Source organism: Tamandua tetradactyla, chromosome 2 (assembly GCF_023851605.1).
Source record: "Tamandua tetradactyla isolate mTamTet1 chromosome 2, mTamTet1.pri, whole genome shotgun sequence".
In the NCBI taxonomy this organism is placed as follows: Eukaryota; Metazoa; Chordata; class Mammalia; order Pilosa; family Myrmecophagidae; genus Tamandua; species Tamandua tetradactyla.
In genome coordinates this window covers 14609444-14628545 of record NC_135328.1, presented here as the reverse complement: position 1 = coordinate 14628545, position 19102 = coordinate 14609444, and the positions used below count along the sequence as shown (strand labels likewise).

Genomic DNA, 19102 nt, shown 5'->3' with positions numbered 1-19102 from the left:
ACTCTTAGGCCTCATTATGTGTAGTCTTAAACTATTCCCCTACAGAAAAAAGTTTCATAAGGGCAAGCCTCAAAATCCAGGGATTGGCTTATTTTCTTGGGAGTCCCCAACAGTTGAGAGGGTACCTGGGGTTTCCTAGATGGTTTAATCGTTTCATATATAAACATATATTCCCCTTCTCCACTTTGGACCCTCAAGGGACTCTACCCTCAATACATTTTTTTTGATGATGATGATTAGCAGCTTTATTGAGATATATTCACACACCATAAAACCCATCCAAATTATACAACAAATGGCTCACAGTATCATTGCATAGTTGTATATTCATCACCACAATCAATTTTAGAATATTTTTATTATTCAAAAAAAAACCATTCCATAACTCTTATCCCCATTATTGACCATTAGTATTGGTGTGGTACATGTATTACTGTTGATGAAAGAATATTAAAATATTCCTGTTAGCGATAGCCCATACTTTGCAACAGGTCCATTTTCCCCCACATAGCACTCTACTATTAACTCCTTGAAATAGTGGTGTTCATTTGTTTGAGTTCATGAAAGAACATTTTCATATCTGTACTGTTAGTCACAGTCATCACCCATCACAGGGATCACTATTATACAGTACTGTGTATGTCACTAGAAGGAAGAGAAAATGTGTTTTTACCTGTCTCTAAACTTCCCTGTTCAACCACAATCATACACATAATTCAGTGCTCTTAATGACACTCACCATAATCTACCCTTACTTTTAAATTATCAGCCCACATAGTCTGAGATGTATCCTGGTATTATATAAACTATGCAGAATTACAAGGCCTTGTTTCTGTTCTGGACTCCACGACTTTGGGTTGTTTTAATGAACTATCCAGACAGGTTGATTTAGAGTGTATGTTACAGAATATTTAAGTTCTAGACATAACAAACCTCTCTGCTTTTGGTCTCCTACAGTAGGGTAGGGTCTAAAGTGCATGCACTGTCTTCTTTTACCCGGCATTCCAATTTTCCTTAGACCCAGCCACACTGGTTTCATTTTATACTCTAATCGAGGCCTGATCTCTTTTTCGGTTACTTTAACTGTTGTTATATATGCCTATGCTAACTCTCAGGGCAGCAGCACTCTATTTCTGGGTCTTAGGTGTCACAGAGTTACTCAAAGTCCCAGGAAAATACCAGCTGATATACATATAGTTCACATCTCAGAACCCAGAGACACATTCACAACTTCAGACTCGACGTGGCCGCTGCAAGGGCCAAATCTAGACTCCCGTTTTCTTTTAAGTATTTTCAGAGAGAGACCTTAGCATATTTTTTCCATTGTTTCTGGCATTTTGCACAACACAATTTCCCCGAGGTTTATTCAGTTCATTGTGTACCTCTTGAAGTCCTTTTTTTTTTTGTAGCCGCACCACATTCCATCATATAAATGTATCACAGTTCACCACTGTGCTTCTGTCATCGTATCCTTCAGCTCCCTCCATCTGTTGGGCATCACAGATAATGCTCAAAATAAACAAACCATGTCTTACAGTATCTTTGCTTAGTTGTGCAGTCAGCAACACTCTCAATTTTAGGCAATTTTCATTGGTTCATAATGGCCAAGAACTGGCAAACAAAATGTTACCAACTATCAAATCAAAACTACCCCTTTTCACTTGTCCCTCCCTCCCAATTAGTTGTCCCTGGTACTGCTGTGGTACTGATGATGTCTTCCTGTTAACTATTGGTCACAGGATGCATTTTTAGTTTTCCTCTTATATCCCTCTACTATCGACTCTTTGTTTACTATCAGACCATTGAAATAGTTCGTGCGGGAACTTATTTATAATTGTAGATTTAAATCATGGCTTCATGTATCCCTTTCAATCATATTCACCTTCAATATGGTAATGTTATTTATAAACCTGCTAATTAGTTACCATCACTTCTATCCTTGGAACTGACTTTTGAATATGGCATGAGGAAACACATTTCATTTGTTTTGTCCGTCAAGTTGTCCCAGCCACCAGATTAATTGTTTTAGCTGCATCAACAAACCCACAATAATTGCTTTATCTTAAAACTTAATGGAAACACTTTTAAAGTAATGAAATAGAAACCACCTCTTTCTTATTTGTAGACAATTCGAGGACTGTTGTTTTGGGTTAGGTAAAGAAACCAATATTTAAAAAACAAGATATTTACACCATTTTATTTCACTAAAGTATTTTTATGTCAGGATTTTTAGTTTAATCACAAATAGTTATTTTAAGTATGGGAATAAGCATTCCTGAATTTTTACTCACTTCAGCATAACTATTAAATAAGAAGTTTTAAAAGCTGGAAAGAGAATTTCAACATGCTTAACATGAGGAATTTAAAACATTTGGTCTTTACCTTCTTCTGTTCTCACTTTTCATAGATTTTCTCAAATAAAAACAAACAAAAATGACTTTCAGGATTTTGAGCCCCAGCCTGGTCTTCTCCCCTGAAACCCACTATGCACTTCCCATAGTTAAAGCATTTCTTCACATGGAGACTCTACCATTAGCTCAAATTCAAGACATTCAAAATCATATTTTTAAGCTTCCTACTCAAGCCAGAGTAAGAATCATTTCGTCACCCTGGTCTCTTGGACCTTAAGATCTTAAGGTTTTACTCTGACACCTCCCTTCCCCTATGATCTTTATCTAAGTTGCCAGTTCTAATAATTCTAGTTAAACACTTTAAGATGCCTCCACGCTTTGTCTGGGTCTTCCAACCTCCGCCAATCCATGCTGCCCATGATGCACACCCAGCGCGTGCAAGACCCGGGCCCTCCCTCTAGGGGTTCTCTATCTGTTGGGGTGACTGGTGCACAGATGGTTAGTTACATATTGTGAAGCAAAGTGAGATGTGGGCATCACAGGAGTAGAGGGACAACAGGGAAAGTGCCACAGAGAGGGGGAATGGGTTGTAGGCTGAGGAAAAAAGAACAAGCAAGTTCTGGACGGGAGCAAGTCTTGCTTTGGAAGGTCAGTAGTGCTGGATAACCAGGTATAGGACCCAGGGACCAATCAAGGTCCAGTGTGCTTGGAGGTGGGTGTGGTGGATGACGAGGATGGACAGGGAGGTTGGGCCAGATTAAGGGAGGCCTGGGTCTTAGGTCTGGAATCTCTGAGCCATGAGCAGCCACTTGAGATCTGGGGAAAGAAGGGCTACAGAAGGGCATGCTGGCTTGCCTGGGCTGCTCTTCCAGCCGGCCCTGCTCGCAATGCTGACATGGATAAAGACTCGGGACAGCCTTCGCGTGCTTTGTTGACCACCTGCTTTGGGATGCACAATCCCCAGACGAAGGTTATTCAAGAAAAGGTGGCGGCACGATGCTGTGAAACCATTTATCATTCCCAGTAATTACCAAACACCTGCTTAGTTTTAAGCCCATCAGGGGTCCGATGAAGAAAGCAAGGTGGAGGCAAGGCAGGTACCAGTAGGTAGGTAGCTGGTTTTGTACGGGAGCTTTTGAACAGCAGAGGCCCATGGAGCAGGGGTGAGTGTGGGAAGGGAGAACAATTCCTCAGAGCTCAGGGGTGATGTGGGAGAAGCATTCTGGGTGGTGAGGCTGGAAACCCGGGGTCTGGTCCCACCTCAGCGTGACCTTGAGGCAAACCACATCATTCTGGGACTCATGCCCCCTCTCTAACTCTAGGGGCTGGCGAAGAGCAGAGCTGGAAGTCTAGCTGATCACTGTGGGCCTTTCTATGTCACAAAATCCCAACTGAAGAACCGCCCAGCATGACAAGGAAGATGGCATGGTTGGAAAGAAAGGAGGGCTTTTCATTTTAAGATCATAAAGCCTAGAAATCATAACGTAGCCGGTGCTTACATCGATAAACATCTTTATTCTAATATCACAGTAATAATTCAAGTGCAATTTTCTTTGAAAGTCAACTCTGTTAGAACAAAACTTGTTAAGTATCTTGTCATCACACATAAGCATGTTCTCTTCCCCTGCAATAGTCAGAACCAGGTAGTAGAGATAGGATTTTCTTTTAAGCCTACTGCATTCTGTTATTGCTAAGAAATCTGAATTAGTTGCTGAGGTCTCAGAAGCGGTGATTAGTTAACTTTGGAAAGCTCCATCAGATACTCCGACATAAAGTCATGGACCCAGACGTCAGTGTCTGGGAGTGACGTGTCCACCAAGTACACCACCACTTTCCGGTCCCACGCGTTGGCATTCTCAATGACCGTCTGCACCAATGCCACCAGCGGTTTCTTCTCCACATGATTCCGAAACACCATGGAAGCCTCCTCGGACCACTGGCTGCACTTCACTCCTAGGAGAAAGACAGGGAGGGCCGGGGCAGAGTGGGTCACACGAGCCTTTCTCTGACCTGCTGTTCGGGAAAACTAATTGCACCAATTCCAGAGTCGTGCAAGCATCCCAGGTTAGGCTCGCCTACACTGAAAAATGGGTTCTGAACAATCTTTAAATAGTCCAGCTTACCGTTTTGCTACTCCAAATGTGGTCACTTTTGTAAACACGAGTTTCATATGAGATGTAGTGCTGAGTTCTAAAATGAGGTAATAGTGACTGCTACTCATTTCCCACATGTAAAGATTTAAACTAATCACTCAGATAACCAGAGGCATAAAAAATAACATGCTTGGTATCACTGACCTTTCTTTCTCTTAGTTAAGGATTTCTTTTCTTTTTCTGGTGGCCCAAAACAATATACATTGCTCCAATAAAGCTGGTCACTATTTAAAAGAAACCTCTGTATATGTAATTTTTATCATTTCTGAGACCAAATCAATTGTCACTGTGTGGGATGAGCTGGGGTGACAACCACAGGCAGCAACATGGAGGGGCATGGGGTTGTGGCTCCCACTTCCCAGCAGAGAGTTCTGGAGGGCTGCAGGTTCCAGCCCCCTCCGCCCTGCTGGCTTCCACCTCTGCTGCTGAAACAGACAGGCCTCTGCTCACACTGCCTTGTGGTAGAGCGCACACAGGGCAAATGCCAACATTTATACTGTTTTCACAAAAGCTAAAGTAGAAATCTCAACAGACAACATTACCAGGAGTGACCCCTGTACGCCTATTAATTTAGCTCCTCCGCTTTGAGTGATTACTGAGAAGCTGGTGAGCATGTGGTAAGATTGCACACTTGCAGTATTAGGTGCAAAGCAAACTAGAAACCTACTTGGCTGTGAAAATATCCTGTGACCTGGGAATTCTTTCATGGTTGTATAATAACTCTTAATGGAGGTGGTACTGTAATTTATGCAACATTCTCCTCCTGTTGGTTATTTAGCTTGTTTCCATTGTTTTGTTTTATTTGTTCTGGCTAGTATACACATTTGCAGAGTTTTTAAGTTAACATTACAATAAAAAGTGTGAACAACCTAAATGTTCAACAGGAAATAGTGATTCAACGGATCTTGCAGTCATTAAAATTAACGAGTAAAACCATGAAACAACCACTCAAAAAAAAGTTAAGAATATGCTAAATGAAGAAAGCACAATGCAGTATTACACCTGTACTAAGATGACAGCTTTAGAAATACACTTGTGCATGAAACCAGAGACAGAAAGGAAAATGGAAAAACAGAAGCAGCAGATATAGCGAGAGAGCATGACAGTGAATTATTTCCATTATGTTTGGGATGCTGTTTGAGCAAAAAACAAAATCAAAAGAAAACAAAACTCTCAAAAGGCCAGTGATTCAGCACTAAGTACCCAGGACAAACTGACAATATAAACTGCCGCAGTAAGAGTTCAGACTCTACAGAAATTACCTGCAAGCTGAGCTGTGACGGCTTGGAATGGCAGCTTCCGGAACATGTCCACCAGGGGCTGTACTCTTCTTATGTTGACTAATTCGTGCTTGCCATAGTCCAGCTCATAAACAGAAACCAGTCCATTGGTCAAGACTCCTTTTAAAAGCACTCGGTGCCACCTAGATGTGCATGGGATTAAAAAGGAAGAAAACACATACAAAGTTAGTACTTGCTGTAAGGACAACATTTTATAAGAAAAAAAAAATGAATGGAAACGATGGCTATCGAAATGTAAAACTGTGCTGTCATAGAGGTTTTTAAAGCAGTGGCTGCTTCTTTTTCCAAAGGTTGTTATTCTCTGCTTTGCCACTGGTTCCCTTGATGGCATTTGTTCATTTGACAGAGTTTGATGGGCCTCATGGAGCTGGAGGAGACCAGCACCTCAACTGCAAACCATCATATTAGGGTGCCTGAGATGAGGGACTTGTAGGACTGTCAGGAAGAGGCTGGGGTCCCTGTACCTGGTTGGAGAGACAGAGGCTGGCCCTGGGTTTGATACGGGGACATGTTTAGAATATGGAGGAGGCCTGATAGTTTAGGATGTAGCAAATGCCCCAGTACAGCTAGAAGGTAGAACGTGTGGAGGCATGGATGAAAAAGTCAAACTGGCAAGGCAGGCTTTGAATGCACACTTTAATTATGTCATTAAGCAACAAAAGAAACCAAAATACAAACTCCAACTCACCCATGAAAAGGGTAGCAAGGGGTGAAGGGAAGTGGGAAGAAAAGAAAAGTGGATTCAGAACTGGTTCAAGATGCCACAGAGAAATTCACAGGAACAGGATTTTCTCCTTGGGGCCTACACCAACAAGGTTGAAGCAAGAAAAGCCTAGACTTCCAAGTTAGATATGAAGGACCCTTTCACAGTCTTACAGACTTGACCATATTAATAAGGAATGCTACTACTCAAAAGGGAAGGAAGAGTGTTCATAATGCCGAGACGGAAAGCATCTATGTGGGCGGTGTCCGTGAGTCCGGCTCTCCCTCAGGTGGCGGTCCAGCCGCCCTGGGAACACACAGCTGGGCTGGGGCTGGTCAGGCTGCACCAATGCTCCAGCTGGCACACACCCAGCCCCAGCAGAGAGTGGGGGTTAGGGTGTGAATCCAGGGGGAACTCGATAATCTTTAAACATGGGATATGTTTGGGGAAATTCCAGAAACCTTCAGACAAACCCAAAGTGCAGCAACAAACCTGAGTTGCAGAGACAACTTGGACACAGCAAGGCATCATAAAAAGAAGCTGAGCTTTTGGGGCCAAACAACCCTGAGCTAGAGTCCCACTAGGTCATTTTCCACAGTCCCCTGGGCTCTGGGCTTTACCTCTCTGAGCCTCAGGTATCTCACATATGAGGTTGAATAGTAATTTGTTAGTGAAAATAACATATGCAAAGTATTTAGCACATTGTTTCCCTCCAATAGGGGCTCGGCATATGGGAGCAATTGGGAGCTATTATGATTTATAATTATTATGAAATGAAAATTAGTTGTTAAATGACAGCTTCAGACCAAACTGAGGAGAAATTTTCAAATGTGGAAATGCCAGGTTGGTACATTGCTAACTGGTATAAATGCAAAAGGAGATAAAAGTATTCCGTTTCTACCGATAGTATCATCTGTAAATGGTCCAGAACAAAGTGGTGGTAGCCCGTGCTTTTCATGGATAAATAAGAGTAACGGAGCAGTGAGGAAAGAACCACCAGAAATTTCCATATTGTACTTCCATTTAGCTTTCAATGTTCAAAAATAATAGCTTAAAGGCTTCACTTTTGACTGCTTACAACTTCTGTGCAAGCTGGCATGAGAATCACTTGGCGAGATGGTTAAAACAGATTCTGGGGTGCCACCAGAATCTGCACCTAATAGGTTTTACTTATGTTGAAATACATTTGTAAATGAAATACACGAAATTCCTAAGTCTTATCTTACCATACTCGGGAACAAGACTTAGTAAAAAAAAAAGAAAAAAAAATCTTGCATCTTAAGCAAGATAGAAGCTCAATTTAGTTCATGAAGTTAATCAGATAATCTGTTTTTATGTATAAGGCATTCCACGATTATCTGGGAACAAATGAACTGGTTAGATCCCAGAGTCCTAGGGCTGAGCCATTCAAGTCTGTGGGAGTGGGGGAGTTTGAAGCCCCCCAGTCTAGTCCTCCAGTCTATGGGTTCTCCTCTGCCCCCCTCCCCACTTAACCCCCTTGCCCCGGAGTAGGACCTGCCCCCAGATAATGAAGAGTTAAAGTCAGTTTGGCTTTAACTGTGATTAAAGTACCCTGCAAAGAGTTCCTGATTGAGGCAAATTTATACAATGTCCCCTTATCAAATTAGACCCCATTTATGTCTATGGTTGTAAATCATACGACATAGTAAAAATGGCTTTTTAAAGATGAGGAGCTTGGAACACACAAGGTGAATGCTTGTCAAAATAAGAGCTACTATTTTCCACTATTAAGGGTTAAAAGTTAGGTATTTTCTCCCATGAAAATGACAAAATTTTATAAATGCCTATGTTTGCCACTTAAAAAAAAATTAAAGTACTTTATATAAAAATAAGCAGTTTTACCTTTTAAACTGAGATTTTGAAGGTAAAATTGCGTGTGTGTGTGTGCACGTGTGTGTGTGTTGGGGAAGGGAGAGAGACAGTTTTTTGTGTCCAGCTTCAACAGATAAGCTTCAACTATCGGTGTCCCCTAAGACAGCTGGCAAAGAGGACAGGGTGGGGACAACCGTGCCATTTTTTGCTTTCGTGGCCTGAGTGTGGGCAGAGAGCTGAGCTTGGCTCCGCTGGGATGGAAGGAGCACAGAACTGAGGGGCTTCAGGGATGGGGTGGGTCCAAATGTGAAAAACTGAGAAAATGATTCAAAGTGCTGAACAAATGCGAGGACTAGTGTCCTCTTTGTCCAAAGGTCAGAAAGCAGTGAGGTAGGCTCTGCTGCCCTTACAAAAGGTGGCAGGAGCTCTGTGGAAAGCAACTGGCAATATATGTCAAGAACTGTGTAACTTTTAAACAGTAACCTCTCTTCTAAGAATCTATACCATAAGTAAATAATCAGAGATGCCAAGGTTTATGTTCAACATTATTTACAACAGTAAAAAAATTGGGAGAAAAAAACCCTTTATAACAAAAGAGAATGATAAATAATGATTTCTCCATATGATGGAATATTATTCAGCTACTAAAAATGTTTATGAATAAATTTTATCACATGGAAAAATGTTCACAGTATATCACAAGAAAAATATATATAATAGTAATATCTCAATTATATAAATATGCATAGGAAAAAAACTGGAAGAAATACATTAATAGTATATAATAAGGGTTATATCTAAGTGGCTTATTTAAATTTTCTTTTGTACACTTTTCTGTGTTTTCTGAATTTTCTACAATGAACATTTTGAAACTAAAAAGCCATTAAAATTCTTAAAAACCTGGTTGGTTCCTGAATAAAAAATTATTTTCTAATCAAGAAGTAGGAAAAAACATTTAAATCTCAGTTTGGTATAATTACGTCTTAACAAGAACACGGTCCCTAGATTTTTAGATAAACGACATAATTTGATATATGAGAAAGTGGCACAATTCATTGGCCTCGTTGCACGTTCAAAATTTCCTTCAGTGCAGTTAGTTCTGAGCCCCCCTGCCGGGATTAAGGACTCTCGGCCTTACTCTACAGACTTCTCTTAGGAGCAGAGAAAAAGACTTGGTCCAAGGACCTACTTGTTCTCTACTTTGGCGGCGTACACGTGGTCCTTCTCCACCGGGACGCGGCGCTCTTCCAACACGCTGTAGTAGAGAATCATCTCCTCCATGAGAACCTCCAGCTTGTGGATCTCCTGCCAGGGCTGGATGACAAAGTGGCCCGGATGGCAGGCCACGGGCACGTACACGTCCATGTGCTCCCCGGGCCTGGACAGGGGCACGGGGGGCGGCAGGTCCCCGGGGGAGGGGGCGCCGCGGGGCTTGGCCCCGGCCTTCCCGAGCGCATCGGCGAGGCCCCTGCGGAGGGCGGCGGGGGCGGCGCTGCCCGGCGGGGCGGGGATGCCGGGCTTGCCCGCAGGAGGGCCGGCCACGGCGCTCAGGAACGCGTCCTTCTGGTGCCTCCACAGGTCTGCGTTGGTGATCTGGCGGTTAATGCTGCGGTGAGGGTCGGGGAAGTTCTTCGGGGTAAATAAATAGATATGTACCATCCCTTTGGCTTCATCCACTTTTGTAACCTTTGGAAAACACAAGGGGCAATTTCAGATGGCTAAGTTCAGGTTGGCATCTGAGAGGCAGTTATCATTAATAGGAGCCTCAATTATTAAAATAGGGTATTTTGCAAAAAAACCCTACAATTTTTCGTTATAGCTAAGATAAGATGAATGATTTATCCCAGCCATGGCAATGAACAGGCTTTCAAGTCAATAGTCTAGAAAACGGCAGCGACCTAGTAGAAATAAGAAAATCACTGCCCTTTATAATTTCTGAGCTATTAGAAAACTTTTTACTAATGATATTTTAAAATACTAAAAATTGGGCAGTGCGGTGGTAGCTCCGTGGCAGGGTTCTCACCTGCCATGCTGGAGACCCGGGTTCGTTTCCCAGTGCCTGCCCATGCCAAAAAAAAAAAGAAAAACTAAAAATGGAACAGTAAAATGAACCCCGTGTGTTCACCACCCAGGTTCAACAATTAAAAATCACAATAACAGCAGAATGTGCTCTCAGCAGCTCCGCTAAAGGCTGGTGCCTGCGCAGGCTGGGAGTACCGCTGTGTGTCCAAAGGGCTGGGTGACTGTAATCCTTCTGATAAGCTCTTCTGATTTATTTCAGGAATGACAAACGTGAGGCAGTTCTAGTCACCTCTATTCTTCATCAAATGGGGCAGGAACACGGGCATGGAGAGAGGGGCACACAAGCCATGCTCTTTAAATTGTTTCCCAGAAAGATGAATCTATTTAAATTCATCCTTTGATGTGCCCAAACAATACTGACTGCTTGTTTGTTCTCACATTTATGATAAAGAAGTTCCATTTCAAAAACCCACCAAATTAAAAATATTTTTATTGAGGACCCAATCTTCTAGACTTTAGGAACTTAAGAAACACCCGAGAGGCGGGCCGTGGTGGCTCAGCGGGCAAGAGTGCTTGCCTGCCGTGCCGGAGGACCCCGGTTCGATTCCCGGCCCCAGCCCATGTAAAAAATAAACAAACAAACAAAATATAATAAAACAAGAAAATGTTTAAAAATGTTTCCCTTTCTTCCTCCCTTCCTTCCTTCTCTGTCTTTCCTTCCTTTAAAAAAAAAAAAAAAAAAAAAAAAAAAAGAAACACCCGAGAGAACAATACTCGTTACCAGCACTGTTACATTACAGAGTAATACGAAGCGGTACAGAAGTAAGTGTACAGCTGTACATTATAATCCCTAGAGGAGGAAGACAGGAAAATCACTGAGAGCTGGAATAATCTGGAGAACTTCATAAAGACATTCCTCAAGGATATTGCATAGTTAAAAGCTTATATATTAGCCTGCCATGTGGGAGACCCGGGTTTGATTCCGAGCCCATGCACTTCCCAAACAAACAAACAAGCAAACAAACAAATGAAAAACCAAGCAAACAAAAATTCAACAAATGCTGCTGCAATAAGGGGATACTTAAATGGAAAAAGAGTGAAATGTGACCCCAACATACAGCATACAAAAAAAAAAGCTTATATAAAGTGATTACACTATTTGTATCTGCTAACAACAGAGAAAAAATAGCATCTTGTTACACTTCCATTCTAGGAAATAGTGACAATTTCTTTGATATGAAGATGCAAAGGTACAAGAAAAGAAAAGACAGGAGGTAGAGAAGTAAAGCAGTCGAAATGAACTTCAGGAAAAATGACAAAAACTAAGATTAGATACAAATGATGTGTTTATAATCCATTCTACTTTAGAAACAAAAGAAAGAGGACTTATTTAAATGATCTTCAGAAACATTTATCAGGAGATATGTGATCCTGCTGTTGGGGACTTAATTTCCTGTCGTGAAGTAAAACAGGAACAGAGAATGTATCTGTGACCTTATTAATAATGGAAAAAATGTCATAAAGAGCTTAAAATAATACTGGAGAAATAGAATATCATCTTAAATAAATTTAAAACTTAGGCCTGGAAATATCCTGCAACTCTACACATAACCCATCTCTCCACTGTACCAAATGCATCAGATTCGGTGGGCTTACAGGACAGAAATCTTACACATAAGCCCCGGGGCCGTCAGCTCCCTTTCTAGACGTGTCAGGACCAATGAGACCACGAACCTTAATGCTACAGTCCGAGCAATTCAAAACAGAATCTCTCAACCACAGCACAGCATCCGGCGTCCACATGCCCACGGACTGTGGGAGATCCGCCAGGCAGCACTTTATGGCCTGAGAAGAAAACAGGGTGGAAAAGTGAACACGTTGTCTCCAGAGAGGTGCGGGCGAGTCACGTCACTATTATTTTCCTACAAGTTAGGTATTGCCAAGGTAGTGAGCAAGGAACAGCCACTAATAGCCGTCGCGGCGTTCAGGGCTGGCTCGATTCACGTGATACTACGGCTGCTCTCTTTAATCCTATCATGGACTGACGAGGGCGCTTCTCCCACTTCTCACCCTGCCAGGATTCAGCAAGTCGGGGCCATGACCCGCTTTACAGACGGTGAAACAGACTCGGAGGCACTGGTGTAAGATCACAAAGTTGCCAAGTGGCAGGAGGGGGCCTCATGTCCAGGTCTTTTCCTCTCACCCCAAATCAACACCATGAAGTGTCATCTGGCTGAACTCTGCCTCTGGGGCAGAAACCTTCCTGGAGGAAGACGTGCTCCACCAGGCACTGCATGAGCCCTCTCTGGGCGCCAGGCGTCGTGCTCCTGCTTTGGGAATGAAGAAGGGCAGGGAAAACAGGGACCTGCAGACACCTGCCGGCCGTGCTGCCCCAGTGTTCCCAGCACTCACCACTGCTGCCCAAGCTTGCAGGGGTTGAAGGGGACCTCGGGGACCCCCTTCAGCCTCCTGTTAGGCTATGAAATATGGAGGCCATCCTGGAAAGGAGATTAAATATCCTTCTAGAATTCCTTCCTTCCTCCCTGCACCTCTTCCTCCCTCTCCTCTACCCTCCCTCCTCAGGGACCTCACGATGCCTCTGGGTGGGCACCGTCCCTGGTGGGGAGGAGGTCACTTAGGGCAGAGAGCAGGGGCTGGGCAGGAACAGAGGGCGTGACCCCGCAGGGGGCAGAAGGCACCTCCACGGCCCCTCAGAACCAAGCCCTAGAGCCAGAGCTTCTAGTCTGTCAAGAGACACCAGGCGTAGGGATTTTTGTATGAAATTTTCCCAAATTCACACTTAAAAAATACATTAAGAGCCCCCAAACCCAGGGGTCAGCTCTAGCCTCCAGGCCACCGGTTTGCCACTTCTGACTTTGACCCTGACCCCTTGGCAGAAATGTTAGTGAGAGGCTGAGCCAGCTGCCCATCACAGATCCCCCGACCAAGAGTCTTTGCTTCTATCAAATAACGAATCTAGGTAAGGGGTACAGGATTTCCTTTAGTAGTTTTCAATGCTATAGCACAGAGAAGAAGGGGCTCCTGTGGGAAATTCAGAGTCTGAGGCAGGCGCAGGCCCGGCACTGCACCCCAGTCCTGACGGGTGCTCTAACAAGGGGACACAGGGCAGCGGAGGCATTAAGAGACGCCGCCCCTCGACACCAGGCCTCTCACGTTTCAGTACCACGGCTGATCAACAATCGAGTAAAAACGAACTTGGAAACAGGCTTGAACACGAGTTAAACAGCTTCTCTGCAACAGTCACCGTTAGCAAAGGGGATGGTGACAGGAGCGAAAGAAGGTATAAAAGCCACGGTAACTGTGTACAGCTACTTTTTATTCACTGACGTTTAATGGTATGAGACGACTTCTGGCAGAGATCCGTCGAGGGGACTTTAGACACAGTTCCACTTTTTGTATAAAATCTCCTACTTCTCCCAAAGGTGGGAAGTGGTTCTTAACGATTCTGATTGATTCAAAGTAATTCAAAGTTCTTATCATCTCAATTTCCAGTAATCAAGAAAGAAGGAAAGGCAGACAATCTTTTTACTAAAATCTGTAGGGACGGGTCACACAAGAAAATGATGATGTATGAATAGGTCTCCAGAGACTGGTCATCTAATTAACTCAAGAAGTGAACTTTCAGGCACAAGGCGTTGGCGCTGCGGGGACCTCAGTGTGTCACCTGACCACTAAAGCAGAGACTCCACCTAACTGGCAGCCTAATTACTCAAGGTCCCTGGGAATAAACATTTATCAAGCAGTGTTTTGTAAGTCTGGCTGGCATTATTGTTGAATTCAGCAAGTTTTACTTCTGAAAATCAGTCAACCAACCACATTGAGGCAATTTCAATTTCCAATTTTCCTAAAAACTGGGATCCGATCATCAAGCTAAAACCAAGGGGTAGCTCCCAGCACGATTCCGACGCATCCAGCCCTCTCCCAGCAAGCCTCCTCAACCTGCAGCCCGGTACCTGCGGTGGGATCGCAATCATTTCCTGCAGGAACCGAGGGGGGATTTCCCTGAGCTCCGACACTTTCACAGACGTCACGGTGCCGGAGTCCAGGAACTGGAGGTCCAGAGCCCGGCTGCTGTGGACATTTGTTATCTGAAACGAGACATGTGTTGGCTCAGCTACCAGCACACCCGCAAGACCAAAATGCCCCTGTGCAATCAATCTCGTACAAGTCAAAATCGTATATAAAAGCAACAAAGACTGTAAACATTAGCTAAATTATCCCTACTTTAAAAAAATATGTTTATTTATTGCAAGAACATTAAAATTTTTAAAAGTTAACTACAGTAGAATGAAACAGTAGTGTACGTTGCACCCGTTGCGCTTGTGAGAGTAATTCATGATATAAGATGAAAAACTAATAAGTTTTGTGCTTAATAGCCAAAAGTTTCTTCCAAAATATCACAAAACTAAAATTAGATAATGATGCTATTTTTACTCAACAAGCATGGACTATTCATTAGAATTTTTGTTGTGATAATAAAAAAGTTTCCAGATGTGAATTAAACCTTTCGAGGAAATGGAGAAGACTTTTTTTTTTTTTGACATGGGCAAGCACCGGGAATCGAACTCGGGTCCTCAGGCATGGCAGGCAAGCACTCTTACCTGCTGTGAACCACCGTGGCCCGCCCTGGAGAAGACTTTTTAGTTTATAAATAAAATTTAGAATAATTTTGTTGAAAAGGTCCATACCAATAACTGATTTTGTTTTATATGGCAAATCTTCAAAACCAAAACTGTTATTTTTAGTAACAGTGTTTAAAATTTCTTACCCCAAATTTTAAACCAGTAAAAATTACTCTGTGATCAGAGTAATTTACTCAGTATAGAGTTGTTTTACACAAACTAAAGTTTTATGATGGTTCATTAAGGAATCAATTTATTTGAACCAAAGAAATTTTAAAAATACCCACCTATTTATTTTATAAATATTTTTCTAATCTCTTTGGACTGGAGTTGAAAATATGTATATACTTGAAAAAATCTTTCACATACAAACATGACCATAAACAGAACTATAAGCTTTTTAGTACTAATTTGCTGTACTTAAAATCCCTTTAGCAGCTGTGTAATATTTTTACTGATCAGCATTTATTCAACATTCCAAATGTTTGTATATATCTAGATTGTTTGAGGTTATACAAAAATACTAGTTAATAAACTAATCCTGATAAAATATATGTTTATTTACTAGATAGATATTCTTTTATGGTAGAATTGACATTAACATCTAGTTGTTAATTCACATAAACGGTTAGAATGAGAGTATTAGAGTTCTCCAGAAAAACAGAACCAACATATGTGTGTGTATGTAAATATTATGAGATTTATTACAAGAAATGGCTTATGAGACTGCAAGGATTGGCAAGTCAGGATTCTGCAGGGCAGGCCACAAGCTGGAAACTCCAATGAAGGTTTCTGATGAATTCCCTAGGAGAAGCTGGCTGGCTGAAGTAGGGGTAGAAATTCTTCCTTCTGTCTGCTAAAATCATCAATTTTCCCTTTAAAGGCCTTTACCTGACTGGATGAGAATTCTCTCATTTTTGAAGGCAATCTCCTTTGTTGATTGTAGATATAAACAGCCATAGATGCAATCAACTTACTGATGATTTAAATTCATGAAATAACCTCAAAGAATCAATCAGGCCAGTGCGTTCTTGATCAAACCACAGGACATCATCACCTGGCTAAGTTGCCATGTGAACCTAAACATCACAGTCCAGCCCTTGTCAACTTGGCAGCAATATGTATCTCCCAGACCTCGCTAATTTCTAAATAAAAACAGTAACAGCCATGCTTTTCTCTAACTTAATTCATTGGTCCTATGAAGAACTAGAAACAATCCAGAAGAGGGCACAAGGCCTTGGTAACATTCACTATTAAACTGGATATCCTATGACTTAAATACTGTGATATTAATTTCCAGGTCAATGGAATCATTATTGGGTCTGCTGGTGGGCGCACTCCTTCTTTAGGAACTAAGAACTGTAGACCAACAGAGCTTAAGGTTTCAGGGACAAGAAGCAAACATTCTCCTAGTGGATCACTAGGGTGATAGTGAGTGGTGCCATTCCCATTTCCACCCCTTGATTCCTGGACCCCAGAACCTGGGTATGGGAGAAATAGCACCATACAGAGGACGCTGATTTAGAGCACACACAGCCTCCTGGAGAACATCGCCCCAGCCCTGCAAGGTACTGCCACTTAGATGGCACTGTAGTTGACTCTTCAAAAGGTCATTCCACTGTCTATCAATCCAGCTGCTTCAGGATGATGGGGAACACTGTAAGATCAGCAGATTCCATGAGCATGTGCCCATTCTCACACCTCATTTGCTGTGAAGTGGGCTCCTTGCTCAGAAGTGATGCTGTGTGGAATGCCATGGCAGTGGGTAAGGTATTCTTTAAGTCCATGGATGGTAGTTCTGGCAGATGCGATGCCTGCAGGGAAGGCAAAGTTGTATCCAGACTTTGATATACAATAATTTCTATTCCAGTTAGAACAAAACGTCCCTTCCATGATGGAAGTGGGCCAATGTAACCAACCAGCCACCAGGTGGCAGGCTCATCACCTCGGGGAATGGTGCCGTATCGGGGGCGTGTTGGACTCGGCTGCGGTAAAATCATCATCATCATCATCAGTAAAATTCATAAATATGGTAATATCTACTATTTCTTCAATTCTAGAGCTGTTTTATAATATTTTTGATACATGATTGATACATAATTAGATAATGCTGATTTTAAAATGGGATTTGTTCTCCAAAAAATTAAAAGGTGGGAAACAAAATTATTGTACCTTTGCAATGCAGAACTAATGGACAGAGATAATTCTGGGGCAGAATTTTACTTGTAGTGGGTAAATAATAAATGTTTTTAAATCATAATGTATTTTGGTATTTTTTATAGCTTCATCAGAAGACCTAATGATAATTTTATCATTTTCCTACTTGAAAGACTTGAAACTCAGAAAATCATATAGAAGTAAAATAAGTACAAATAAATAGTTCGAAGATGGAAGTCAAAATAAGAGTAACCGACCTGTGGCAGAATGATTTCCCTCCACAAGGGCAACTTCACAACGTAAGGTTCTGGATGTACCTTTAAATGTCCCGAACGTCTCCTAATGAACCACTGTGATGCATATGTCATGGGAGAACGCGGTCACACTGGCAAATTCAGCCCTGTCAGGAGGGAGACTTGGGAGGCGCCATCAGGCTCCCAGCTGCACTGACCACCTAAGAACACTGACCCTTCAACAGGGGGCTGTCAGGATGGAGTCTCTTTCTACTGCCACAGAGAGTGCATTTTTTTAATATTTTACTATCTGTTTTAGTTTACGTTTTTCCCCGAGAAGCGATGGGTAGCAATTGGCGTGCACGCTCCCATTCTTTATTCCCCCTACCCAATGGCTGGGAGCTGGTAACAACTGGGGGAATGTGCCTTAGACCCAGAAATGCTAAAGATGGCAGGAACACTCACGCAACCCTAAACCATATCTCTGTACTGTTACAGAAGAGATATTTTTTTGAAGGGGGAGGGCTTTTTATTTTTAATTAGAGAAGTTATGGGTTTACAGAGCTATCATGCATAAAATACAGGGTTCCTATATATACAGGTTCCTATATATCACCGTGCACTGGTGTGGAACATTTGTGACAACTGATGAAAGCACATTTTTATAACTGTTCTAGCAAATACAGCCCACACGCTAACCTAGGGCTCACTGTTCTTGTTGGGCAGTTCCATGGATTCTTCTTTCCTTTTTTTTGGCATGGGCAGGCTCTGGGAATCGAACCCAGGTCTCCGGCATGGTAGGTGAGAATTCTCTCGCTGAGCCACCACTGCATCGCCCAATTCCATGGATTTAAAAAAAAAGTTTATTCCAGTACCATATACACAACTTAACATTTCCCTTTTAAGCACATTCAAATATATAACTCAGTGCTGTTAATTATGTTCACAGTGTTTACCACCATGAGAATGCTTTACTAATAGCATAAACTATTAATCTCTTACAAATGACAAATACTAACAAGCATTACAGAACAATATTTTAAAAATGTATTTATTTACCTAAAATTATATATGGAACATTTTTTATGTGGACAATATATATTGAGTGCTTACTGTATCCAGAAATAATGGGTCACAGATATATTTCTCCTGGTCTCATGGGAGATGACACAGACATATTTACCATATAATGCAATGAGTGCAAAAATAAAGCCATGCACAGGAATTGTGAGAGCACGGAGGAAAGGTACTTAACCAGTTAGAAAGCAGATGTTAGGGGAAGCTTTCAGGAGAAGAAAATGCCTAAAATTGGTCCTTTTCTTTAAAATGTTTTTTTTTCTTATTTTATTTAGTGAAATGTCTCTATTAAAGAAAAGTCAGATAATTAAAAGGATACAAAAGTCACTTGTAATCTACTACAGAGACAATCTGTTAAATTTTGTAAGTAGCTTTCTAGTGTTTTTTCTAAGATATAACCTATTCACAAACATTGGAACATACTGGCACAGACTCATAACTGGTTGTTTTTCACTTAGTGAATCACAAAATATTTTGTCATTAAATATTTTTTTAAAACATCCATTCAATGTTAAACTTTTTGTTATCATAGTAAATGATCCTGTGTATTGGACACATGCATTTCTTTTTCATGAATTTCCTATTTCTTTCTATTATACCCCTTTGGCGCTAACCCCACATGACATGGG

The 19102-nt window shown here is 41.9% G+C and overlaps 1 protein-coding gene across 1 annotated transcript in view; it reads right to left on the bottom strand.

Annotated features, from left to right (window-relative positions):
• Window positions 1-3846: 3846 nt before the first annotated feature.
• Window positions 3847-19102, bottom strand: part of TDRD7 (tudor domain containing 7) — an 85250-nt gene continuing 69994 nt past the window's right edge. The window contains exons 13-17 of the mRNA XM_077139929.1: window positions 14338-14472; window positions 12098-12208; window positions 9531-10027; window positions 5767-5927; window positions 3847-4304 (exon numbers count right to left, since the gene is read on the bottom strand). Of these exons, the coding sequence (XP_076996044.1) occupies window positions 4084-4304; window positions 5767-5927; window positions 9531-10027; window positions 12098-12208; window positions 14338-14472 (1125 nt within the window). The 3' untranslated portion in view covers window positions 3847-4083. The remainder of the gene's footprint in view (window positions 4305-5766; window positions 5928-9530; window positions 10028-12097; window positions 12209-14337; window positions 14473-19102) is intronic.